Source organism: Lepus europaeus, chromosome 11 (assembly GCF_033115175.1).
Source record: "Lepus europaeus isolate LE1 chromosome 11, mLepTim1.pri, whole genome shotgun sequence".
Taxonomy (NCBI): Eukaryota; Metazoa; Chordata; class Mammalia; order Lagomorpha; family Leporidae; genus Lepus; species Lepus europaeus.
The window spans coordinates 62,830,142-62,842,685 of NC_084837.1; the positions used below are offsets into that span (position 1 = coordinate 62,830,142).

Genomic DNA, 12,544 nt, shown 5'->3' on the forward strand with positions numbered 1-12,544 from the left:
CTGGGGAGTGAACCAGCAGATGGAAGACCTTTCTCTCTCTCTCTCTCTGCCTCTGCCTCTTTGTACCTCTGCCTATGGGGTGAGAAAGAATGAGGGTCTTTCTATCTAGACAGGGCATATCATATATAAGTACTTATAGATTCAACAGCTTACATCTTGTTTCGGGACTAATAAGCAGTTCTGAACTTTGGGATATATGTGTGAGAATGGCAAGAAAGGCAAATGTCTGCCAAGTCTGTAACCAGACTTGCAGTTAACACAGCAAAATTCTCTGTAGATTTTGTTTCACTGACACTTGTTTTTTGTGTTTGGTATCTATTGAGTGGAAATACTATCTCTTGTTAAAGAGGAAAGTGGGGAAGGTAAATAAAAATAGTGTATTATAATGAAAACCTACTAAATGTCATTGATCATTAGGGAAATCCAAATTAAAACCAGTGAGCTATCACCTTATATTCATTAGGATGGCTATCCAAGAAGCAAAAATGACAAGTATTAGAACCCTTGTGCACTGTTAGTGGGAATATAAAATAATGCAACCACTACGGACAGCAGTATGGCAGCTCCTCAAAAAATCAAAAACATAATTACCATATAACCCAATAATTCTGTTTCTGGGTATATACCCAAAAGAATTGAAAACAGGATATTTTTTGTTTGTTTTAAGATTTACTTATTTAAGATTTATTTTATTTATTTGAAAGACAGAGTTACAGAGAGAGGTAGAAACAGAGAGAGAGGTCTTCCATCCACTGGTTCACTCCCCAGATGGCTGCAACGGCCAGAGCTGAGCTGATCTGGAGCTAGGAGCTTCTTCCAGGTCTCCCACATGGGTGCAGGGACCCAAGGACTTGGGCCATCTTCTGCTGCTATCCCAGGCCATAGCAGAGAGCTGGATCAGAAGAGGAGCAGCCAGGACTAGAACTGGCTCCCATATGGGATGCGGCGCTTGAGGCTAGGGCTTTAACCCGCTGCACCACAGTGCCGGTCCCTTATTTATTTATTTAAAAGACAGAGTGATGGGGTAGGCAGGGGCAGAGCTCCTGTCCACTGGTTCACTCTCCAAATGGCCATAACAGCTGGGGTTAGACCAGGTCAAAACCAGGTGCCCGGAGCTCCATCTAGGTTAGCTAATACAAGCAGCCAGGACTCAAACCAGTGCTCTAATATGTGATACCAGCATTGTAGGAGGCAGCTTAGTTTACTCTGCCATGTGCTTACCCCAGGATTTTTTACAATTTATTTGAAAGAGAGACCAGGGGCCGGTGCCATGGCTCACTTGATTAGTCCTCCACCTGCAGTGCCAGCATCCCATGTGGGCACCAGGTTCTAGTCCAGGTTGCTCCTCTTCCAGTCCAGCTCTCTGCTGTGGCCTGGGAGGGCAGTGGAGGATGGCCCAAGTGCTTGGGCCCCTGCACCCGCATGGGAGACCAGGAGGAAGCACCTGGCTCCTGGCTTCAGATCGGTGCAGCACCGGCCGTGGTGGTCCTTTGGGGATGAACCAATGGAAGGAAGACCTTTGTCTTTGTCTCTCTCTCACTGTCTAACTCTGCCTGTGGAAAAAAAAAAGAAAAAAGAAAAAGACCAAGAGAGAAAGATCTTCTATCTGTTGGCTCACTCCCCAAATGCCCATAACAGCCAGAGTTGGGCCAGGCCTAAACCAGGAACCAGGAACTCCATCTAGTTACTCACATGGATGGTGTGGACATAGTGCTTGGGCCATCATTTGCTGCTTTCTGAGGCACATTAGCAGGAATCTGGATCAGTAGCAGAGCAGCCAGGACTAGAGCCTGCCAGCATCACAAGCTGTGGCTTAACCTTTTGTGCTACAACAAGGGTCCAAAAGACAGGATCTCGAGACTATACTTTTATACCCATATGCATAGCATTGTTGTTTATAGTAGCCAACAGAAAAGCAGCCCAAGTGTGCAATGATGGATGAATGGATAATCAAAGTATTAAATATACTCGCAATGAAATATTATTCAGACTTGAAAATCTTGATATATACTACAATATGGATGAACCTTGAGAACATTATGTTAAGTGAAATCAAAGATAGTGACTTGACATTGTGACACAGCTGGGTAAAGCTGCCATTTGAGATGTTGGCATCTTGTATTAGAGTGCCAGTTCGAGTCTTGGTCACTCAGCTTCAGATCCAGATTTCTGCTAATGTGCTTAGGAAGGCAACAGATGATGGCCTAAGTGCCTGGGCCCCTACCACACTATGGGAGACCAGGATGGAATTCTTGGCTCATGGCTTCAGCCTGCCCCAACTTTGGCAGTTGTGATCATCTGGGAAATGAATCGCCAGAAAGACAATGTCTCTCTTTCTGTTTCTCCCTCTCTTTCTGTCATGCTGCCTTTCAAATGAATGAATGAATGAATTAATTAATATTTAAAAGAAGAACACAGATATTATATCATTCCATCTATATGAGATAGCTAGAACAATCAAATTTAGAGACCAAAAATAGAATGATGGTTGCTAAGGGTTGGAGAAGGGAGGATTGAAGAGTTGTCGTAAGGCTGACGCTGTGGCATAGGAGGTGGGGGCCACTGTCTGCGGTGCCATCATCCCATATGGGTGCCAATTCAAGTCCCAGCTACTCTACTTCCAATCCAGCCCTCTGCTGTGGCCTGGGAAATTAGTGGAGGATGGCCCAGATCCTTGGACCCCTGCACCAGTGTGGGAGACCTGGAGGAGGCTCCTGACTCCTGGCTTTGGATCAGCGCAGCTCCTGCTATTGCCATTGGTGGGTGAACCAGTGGATGGAAGACCTTTTTCTCTCTCTCTGCCTCTGCCTCTGAGTAACTTTTCCTTTTAAATAAATAAATTAAAAAAAAAAAAAAGAAAGTGAAAAAAAAAAAAAGAATTGTCATTTATTGAGTTCAGTCTTGCAAGATGAAAAGAGATCTGGAGATTAGTTGCACGACAGTGTGGATATGCTTAACACTATTGAACTATGTACACTTAAAAATTGTTACGATGGTAAATTAGTGTTAAGTGTTTGTTACTATACACACGTAAAAAATTGAGTAATCTCCAAAAGTATAGGGAGAGTCCATTTGGTAAATTTTATGTTATATGTACTTCACCACAATTAAAAAAAATACTATGTTGCCATAATAGGCAACATGTTACTTGTTTTGTCCCTGTGTTTCTTGTTCTATGTCGTTTGTCATTATTGCTAATATCATTCACGTTGAAAAAATCATTTCATGTTTGTTCAGTGTTTCTACCTTGAGATATTTTGGAGAATTATATCAAATTAATTCAAAATAAGACTTGATCTCTGTCTAAAGTACTCTGGAGGCCTAATTAATAGTAGTTTTATTAAGAATTACACTGTATATTCTCTACCCTTAGGAATCCAATGCTTTCAGAAGTAAGAAGAGTTCTCGACGAGTCAGCTTTGCAGATACTATAAAGTAAGTTGAGAAGAAAAATGATTAGAATATTATAGATAATGCATTTATGTGTGTCAAAATAAATGTAACGATTTGAATAATCTGTATTTAAATAGTATTAGAGAATTGTTTTGTAAAACTTATTTAGCATTATTTTTAAAAGGAAAACACTGAAAGCTTATTTTTTCGTTTGTTTAAAGATTTATTTATTTGAAAGGCAGAGTTACAGAGGGAAAGAGAAACAGAAATCTTCCATCTGCTGGTTCACTCCCCAAATGCCTCAATGGCTGGAGCTGGGCCGATCCAAAGCCAGGAGCCAGAAGCCCCATCCTGGGTCTCCCACATGGGTTCAGGGGCCTGAACACTTGGACCATCTTCTGCTTTCACAGGCCATTAGCAGGTAGCTGGATTGGAAGCGGAGCGGCTGGGACTCAAGCCAGCACTGTACATGGTGGCTTAACTCGCTATGCCACAGTGCCAACTTCAAGCACTTTCTTAAAGTCAGGAACAAGACGTGAATCTTATGTGAAAGATAAATTTCTCTCATTGATAGTATATCACAATATCTTTGTATTTCTAATTTTTAAAACAATGTTGGTACTGGGGCCGGTGCTGTGGCGTAGCAGGTAAAGCCACAGCCTGCAGTGCTGGCATCCCATATGGGCGCTGGTTCAAGTTCCAGCTGCTCCACTTCCGATCCTACTCTCTACTATGGCCTGGGAAAGCAGTAGAAGATGGCCCAAGTCCTTGGGCCCCTGCACCCACATGTGAGACGTGGAAGAGGCTCCTGGCTCCTGGCTTTGGATCGGCACAGCTCTGGCCATTGCAGCCAACTGGGGAGTAAACCAACAGATGGAAGACCTCTGTCTCTCTGCTTCTCCTTCTCTCTCTGTGTAACTGTAACTTTCAAATAAATAAATCTTTAAAAAAAAATGTTGGTGCTATCTGTGTTTGTTGGTGCATGGTCATCACTATTATATCTTTATTTGGAATTATGCTTTCTGTTTTTTTAAGATTTATTTGTATTTGAAAGAGTTACAAAGAGAGGGAGAGACAGATTTTGCCATCCACTAGTTCACTCCCCAGATGGCTCCAAATGCCAGGGCTAGACCGGGTGAAAGCCAGGAGCCTGAAACTCCATCTGGTTCTCCCCCATGAATGCAGGAGCCCAAGGACTAGGGCCATCTTCCACTGTTTTCCTAAGCACATTAGCAGGGAGCTGGATCAGAAGAAGGAGCCGGGACTTGAATCAGCACCCATATGGAATGCTGATGTTTCAGGTGGCGGATTCACTTGCTGTGCACCAATAGGAATTTTTTCTTAATTTATTTCATTTACTTGAAAGGTAGAGTGACAGAGAGAGGGAGAGAAAAAAGGAGATCTTTCACCTGCCAGTTTACTCCCCATATGGCCAAAAAATTCCAGGTCTAGGCAAGGCCCATGCCAGGAGCCAGAAACTTCATCTTGGTCTCCCACATGGGTGAGATGGCAGGAGCCCAAGCACTTGGATCATCTTCCACTGCCTTCCAGGTACACTTAACAAGGAATTAAACAGCTAGGAATTGAATGTGTACTCCTCTGTGGGATGCTTGTTTTTTTAAAGATGTTTTTATTTATTTTGAAAGAGAAGGAGAGTCAGGGAGGGAGAGAGATCTTCTGTCCATTTGTTTACTCCCCAGATGACCACACTGGCCAGCGCTGGGCCAGGCTGAAACCAGTATCTAGGTACTTCATCTGGGCCTCCCATGTAGGTTGTAAGGATCCAAACATTTGGGCGATCTTCTGCTGCTTTTCTCAGACCATTATCAGGGAGCTGGGTCGGAGGTAGAGCAGCCTGGACAGGAACTGGTGCCCATTTGGGTAGTTACTGGCATCACAGGTGTTGGCTTTACCCTTTACACCACAATGTTGATCTTCCGATATGGGATTCTGTGTTGCAGGCAATGGTTTAATCTACTGCACCACAACACTAGCCTGGAATTGTACTTTCTAGTATTATAAAGTACTCATGTTTGCTTTTAACCCAAATTTATTGCTTTTAACCCAAATTCTGCCTAGACTGAAATTCAAATTTTACTCTGCTTTTTTTTTTCATTTGCCTGGTATACCTTTGTATATTGTTTGACCTTGTATGAACTGCGCTAAAATTAATCTGTATCCTTTCCCTAACCCATTTTTAGTGAATAATATACTTTTATACTATTAAATATTTTAAGCTTCTATTAAAACTTCATCATTTTATATCTGTTGGCAGTTACAATAAATGAGGCAATTTGCATATTTCTTCTCCATCTCACTTTCTCCCCTTCCTCATTCTCCACCCCCCTTAAAATTAATCTATTTGAAAGCAAGGTAACAGAGAAATCATCCATCTGCTGGTTCACTCCTCAAATGGCCTCAGTAGATGGGCTGGACCCAGGGTACAGCTAAGAGTCTGGAACTCCATCCTGGTCTTCCATATGGATGGCAGGGACCCAAACTGCCTGGGCCATTGTCCACTGCCTTTCCATTTACATGAGCAGATGCTGAATCAGAAACAGAGTATCCAGGCTGGCGCCGCGGCTCACTAGGCTAATCCTCCGCCTTGCGGCGCCGGCACACCAGGTTCTAGTCCCGGTCGGGGCACCGGATTCTGTCCTGGTTGCCCCTCTTCCAGGCCAGCTCTCTGCTGTGGCCCAGGTGTGCAGTGGAGGATGGCCCAAGTGCTTGGGCCCTGCACCCCATGGGAGACCAGGAGAAGCACCTGGCTCCTGCCTTCGGATCAGCGTGGTGCGCCAGCGGGAGCGCCGGCTGTGGCGGCCATTTGGGGGGTGAACCAACAGCAAAGGAAGACCTTTCTCTCTGTCTCTCTCTCTCACTGTCCACTCTGCCTGTCAAAAAAAAAAAAAAAAAAAAAAAAAGAAACAGAGTATCCAGGACTCAAACTAGTGCTCTAGATTGGGATTCATTCATCCCAAGAAGCAACTTAACCTAACCTATGGTGCATAGCGCCACCCTCTCCTCATTTTCTTCATATTTTTTTTAAGTTGTATCCTGCCCCTTGCATAGCATTAGAGCATCTGTCACATTTCTTTAAGTTGTACTACATATGAGGAAGTTTCAAAAAGCTCATGGAAAAAAAAATTTTTTTGACAGGCAGAGTTAGACAGAGAGACAGAGAAAGGTCTTCCTTCCATTGGTTCACCCCCAAAATGACCGCTATGGCCGGTGCACTGTGTCAATCTGAAGCCAGGAGCCAGGTGCTTCCTCCTGATCTCCCATGCGGGTGCAGGGCCCAAGCACTTGGGCCATCCTCCACTGCCCTCCTGGGCCACAGCAGAGAGCTGGACTAGAAGAGGAGCAACCTGGACTAAAACCCGGTGCCCATATGGGATGTCTGCGCCGCAGGCGGAGGATTAACCAAGTGAGCCACGGTGCTGGCCTCCATTTTTTCTTTCTTTAAGGAACTTGTTAATGTGGTTTCTTGCATTCTGGCATTACATGTTTATGTAAACTATCTAAGTTTATGAACACATGATTCCTCTCCCCCACCATAAACAAATATCTTTGTAAGGCTGCCTCAGATTTTTTTTTTTTTGGGAAAGATTTCCTATCCTCCACTTTACTCCCTAATTGCCTCCAATACCTGGAATGAGCCAGCAGCCCATGATGCAATTCAGGTCTCCCCTATGGGCGGCAAGAATCCAATTACTTGAGATACCACCATTGTTTCTCAGAGTCCGCATAGGCAGGAAGCTGGAGATATGAGCCAGAGCTGGGTATCAAACCCATGTACTTCAAAATAAAACTCAGGTATTTTAACTAAATGTTTTGCCACGTGCATAATAGATTTTTATCTTTGTTCATTGACTTTACTTGATAAAGGCAGTATCCCATCTTGACTGTTTGGGATCTTGAATTAATCCTTAAATTTTTTTTTGTATTCCATTATTGTAGAGTTTTTTTAGGGACTTCATACTTTTTTAAATTAAAACATTTTAAGTATTCATTTGAATGGCAGAGTTAGTAAATTTGGTGTCATGTGTTGTCATGTTTTCTTCTAGTGCAAGACACCCTTCAGAAATTCTTGTTAGATTGGTATGGTGGTGGTAAATTCTCTCAGTTTTTGCTTATCTGGAAAATACTTTATTTCTTCTTCATTTTTGAAGGATAGCTTTGCTGGATATGATATTTGTGGTTGGAAGTGTTTTCCTTTTAAGACCTTGAATATATCATCCACTATCTTCTGGTCTGTAGGGTTTCTGCAGAGAAGTCTGAGGTTAATCTAATTTTTTTTTTTTTTTATGTGACTTGATGCTTTTCTCTTACTGTCTTTAGGATTCTCTCCTTGTCTTTAACTTTTGACAGTTTGGCTACAATATGGCTTGGAGAAAACCTTTTTTGGTTGAGTCTGCTTGGGGTTCTTTGAGCTTCTTGTACCTAGATGTCCATGTCTCTTTCAAGACATAGGAAATGTTCAACTGTTATTTCATTTAGTAGGTTCTCAATGCCTCTTTCCTTTTCTTCTCCTTTAGGAATACCTATAAATGACTATTTGGTCATTTAATGGTATCCCATTTTCACATAAACTTTTTCATTCTTTTAATTCTTTTCTCTTTATTTTTGTCTGATTGGGTTATTTCAAAATTCTTGTCCTGAGGTCAGAAATTCTTTCCTCTACTTGGTCCATTCTGCTGTGGTTTTTTTTTTGTTTTTTTTGTTTTTTTTTTTTGACAGGCAGAGTGGACAGTGAGAGAGAAAGGTCTTTCCTTGCCATTGGTTCACCCTCCAATGGCCACTGTAGCCGGCGCACCGCGCTGATCCAAAGCTAGGATCCAGGTGCTTCTCCTGGTCTCCCATGCAGGTGCAGGGCCCAAGGACCTGGGCCATCCTCCACTGCACTCCCGGGCCACAGCGGAGAGCTGGCCTGGAAGAGGGGCAACCGGGACAGAATCCAGCGCCCCAACCGGGACTAAAACCTAGTGTGCCGGCGCCGCTAGGCGGAGGATTAGCCTGTTGAGCCACGGCGCCAGCCCATTTCTGCTGTTAAAAAGCTCTCAATTGTATTATTTATTTCATTGATTGATGATTTCATCTCCAAAATTTCTACTTGGTTCTTCTTAATGAGTTCTATCTCATTAGTAATATAATCATTCACATCACTCACTTATTTCCTCATTTCTTTTTTTTTTTTTTTTTGACAGGCAGAGTGGACAGTGAGAGAGAGAGACAGAGAGAAAGGTCTTCCTTTGCCTCCAATGGCTGCCACTGCTGGGGCGCTGCAGCTGGCACACCGCGCTGATCCGATGGCAGGAGCCAGGTGCTTATCCTGGTCTCCTGTGTGGGTGCAGGGCCCAAGCACCTGGGCCATCCTCCACTGCACTCCCTGGCCACAGCAGAGAGCTGACCTGGAAGAGGGGCAGCTGGGACAGAATCCGGTGCCCCGACTGGGACTAGAACCTGGTGTGCTGGCGCCGCTAGGCAGAGTATTAGCCTATTGAGCCGCGGCACTGGCCTTATTTCCTCATTTCTTTAATCTGTCTGTATTTTCTTGCATCTTGTTGAATTTCCTTAAAATCATTTTGAATTCTATATCTATTATTTCATAGATTTCCTTCAATTCAAGATCTAATTCTAGAGGATTACTGTGTTCCTTTGGAGGCGTCATGCTGCCTTGCTTCTTCATGTCTCCTGTGTCCCTGTGTTGACATCTGCACATTTGGTGTACTTGTCCCTTCTTCTTTATGGAGTGGGTTTTATTGGAAGAGTTTATGGTTTAGCTGGAATGCAGGGTATCACTTGGCTTTTGCTTTAGCTTTGGTTCTAGGTGAGCCCAGGAGTGTAGTCTCTGAGTGATTTCTTTTGTCTTAATCAATGTCAGCTCTGTCTGTAAGTCACACAGTGGTTCAGTCTGCTTCAGTTCACAGGGTTAGAAGTGTGGTTTTGAGATAAATAAGGGTTTCCCTGGGTGTGAATCTTTGGTCCACAGAGAGTTTGGTGTCAGTTTTCCTGGCGATTGTGATAGCCAGGGCCTTATTCTTGCAGCTGAGACAGAATTAGCTTCCCCTTTGTCCTACTGGCAAGCTTGAGTGATGCCAGAGTTTGTGACACCAATTGCTGTGGCTCTAGGACTTTTTGTGATACAGATGGACCCATCCTCAGATCCTGCTAAGATAGTCCAGTTGGTGCTGTGGCTTATAATACCAATAACCTTAGTCCTAGTACTAGGGGATGTGAACTGAACCCTTTTCTAGTCCTATAGGGTGACTATAAGGTATGCAGGAAATTTTACTCTAGAGGGTTTGAGTTCAGAGAGATAGAATGCAGGCAGGTTCTTACCTCTGACCACCAGGTAGATTCCAGTGGCACCAGGAAATTTAGAACAAATTTTTACAGTCCTGATGTTGCAGGGTTATAGTGGGGTCATTACCAGATTTCCCAGGCTGGGAGCAGGTTTTTTTTGTAGGCTGCTTCTGGTGTTAGCTCCCAAAAGCTAAGGTGAATCCTCCTGGCTCACATAAAATGTGTGAGCATAGCTCTGGAGCTAATGCCAAAAACCACCACAGCTGCAGGATGCAGGGGACCTGTCCTTTGGTCCATACATTGCCCTGACTCTGACTATGGTGCTGGTAAGATCAGAACAGAGGAGCGCTTCACAACTTTTCACTGCTGAGTATGGTGCTCTTTGCAGGTTAGGGAGGGAAAGAAAGCAACGTGGCATCCCTGCTCCAAGCCAAGCAGTTGCTCAGACCCCAGTCAGCTCTCCGGGCTGAAGTAACAGTCATTGTATGACTGTGGAATTCTGTCTTAATCAAAACTCAGAGCAGTGGGGTATGCAGCAGTTTCTTCCTACCTTGACATAAGATGGCAGCTCATAGCCAACAGCTGGCTGTGCCACACAGCTGGCTGTAGCAGTGTCTCTGTCTTCTCTCCTCTTATCCCATGAAGTCTTTGTCGTTGTTGTTGTTGTTGTACTTCTTTGCCAAAAATTTCCATCCAGTCAGACCCCTGGAAACATAGTCTTTCATTTGTTCTTTTCATATCCCAGAGCAGCTTAAGTTAGTGTGGCTATACCCTTTTCAGTCATCTTCCATAGAGCCTTTTTAATACCAGAAATGTAACCATTGATTTTCCTTGGGTTCTCCTACATTTTTGTTCAAAAGATATATGTCTAACAATTTATCATCTTCTCCTGTCAATAGTTACCCTGTGTGAAATCCAGAGTCTTGGCAATTCATTTATGAGCCAAGGTCATTAATTCATCTCCTGAGATAGCATCGTACACTTTGACCATGGAATCTGTAGCTGCTGTATAGCATCCTTATTCACTGTTGCACCTTTATGACGCCACAAAATTGTGCCAACCCAGTCTCCTGTATTTCCCTGTCATAGGATAGGTTTACCATCTTGAGAAGTGCTGATTAAGAAACACCCTTGGCCAGCGCTATGGCTCAACAGGCTAATCCTCCGCCTAGCGGCGCCGGCACACCGGGTTCTAGTCCCGGTTGGGGTGCCTGATTCTGTCCTGGTTGCCCCTCTTCCAGGCCAGCTCTCTGCTATGGCCCGGGAGTGCAGTGGAGGATGGCCCAAATGGTTGGATCCTGCACCCCATGGGAGACCAGGATAAGCACCTGGCTCCTGCCTTTGGAACAGCGCGGTGCGCCGGCTGCAGCACACTAGCTGCGGTGGCCATTGGAGGGTGAACCAGTCGCAAAAGGAAGACCTTTTTCTCTGTCTCTCTCTCACTGTCCACTCTGCCTGTCAAAAAGTAAAAAAAAAAAAAAGAAAGAAAGAAAGAAAAAGAAACACCCTTAAGGTGTGATACAGCTGAACGACATATCAACCATGGGCTTCATGTCACCTGAGCAGGTTTACAGTGTCAGCCTCATCTCAGCAGTGAACCCAGTGGTCCAGCTGGTGAGCTGAGCTTAGGTTGTTGTGATCTTTTTCCTGCTTGGCTGTTGTATCTGGCTCCTCAGATCCTGCCCTTGACAGATTTTAATATGGCAAATTAATCTTGACATATGTAGTATTAACAGTGTATGACATAGCAAAAAGTAGAGGAAGCTGAAATCAAAGTACTATCTTGATCTAGCTCAAACAGTCTGTAACATCGTAAGATTCTCATTAAAAATTGAGTGTCTTCAGGAATATTTATTTTCTCTTTTAGGGTATTCCAGACAGAATCTCATATGAAAATAGGAAGAAAATCAGAAGTCACAGGTAAGTATGTTACTACAGTCCTTGCTAAATCTGTTTTCATTAAAATGTTACTGTGGCTACTCAACCAGATAATTGATTTAAATTATTGGCCATGATTTGAAAAGTATATCTTGAATCTTGGGGATGGAAAGTAGGGTGGGTAGTTAATAATTTCTTTATTTTAAATGTTGGTAATGTCTTTGTATAATTTTTCTAATGCTTTATCAGTGTATCTTTAATTGCTGTCTCATTTGTAGAAGCAGAAGCAAAAGAAAATGTTCCATTTATACAGTAAGTAAGGATCATATTCAAAGTATGCTTTAAAAGTTGTTTATTCCTAGTAAGTGAAGTTTTTAAAAAAATTGGCCGGCACCGCGGCTCACTAGGCTAATCCTCCACCTTGCGGCACTGGCACACCGGGTTCTAGTCCTGGTCGGGGTGCCAGATTCTGTCCCGGTTGCCCCTCTTCCAGGCCAGCTCTCTGCTGTGGCCAGGGAGTGCAGTGGAGGATGGCCCAGGTGCTTGGGCCCTGCACCCCATGGGAGACCAGGATAAGCACCTGGCTCCTGCCTTTGGATCAGCGCGGTGCACCGGCCATGGCGGCCATTGGAGGGTGAGCCAACGGCAAAGGAAGACCTTTCTCTCTGTCTCTCTCTCACTGTCCACTCTGCCTGTCGAAAAAAAAAAAATTAATGTTCTTTTTATATTTATATCCATTTTCTGACATATTTTGTGAAAAAAAGTCTTTGCAAGTTAGTGTGCATGCTGCTATATATGATAAGTATATATGCATTAGTTATTTTAATAGTATGAAAATTTATGAGAATACAATGGAAACTAAATCAAATTTCTTTATTAAGCCTTATTCTTAATATAATATTAATAAATTTAAAAATATAAATTGAATATCCCTTATTCAAAATGTGTGGGACCAGAAAAGTTTCAGATT

General features: G+C 43.5%; 1 protein-coding gene across 3 annotated transcripts in view; it reads left to right on the top strand.

Moving 5' to 3' along the window:
• Positions 1-12,544, top strand: part of KNL1 (kinetochore scaffold 1) — a 76,757-nt gene that overhangs the window by 16,046 nt on the left and 48,167 nt on the right. For 2 of the 3 annotated variants that reach the window (XM_062205641.1, XM_062205642.1), the window contains exons 5-7: positions 3,374-3,435; positions 11,564-11,616; positions 11,853-11,886. In XM_062205641.1, the coding sequence (XP_062061625.1) occupies positions 3,374-3,435; positions 11,564-11,616; positions 11,853-11,886 (149 nt within the window). Of the gene's footprint in view, positions 1-3,373; positions 3,436-11,563; positions 11,617-11,852; positions 11,887-12,544 lie in introns of those variants that run through there. The other variant, XM_062205643.1, reaches the window with a different exon arrangement.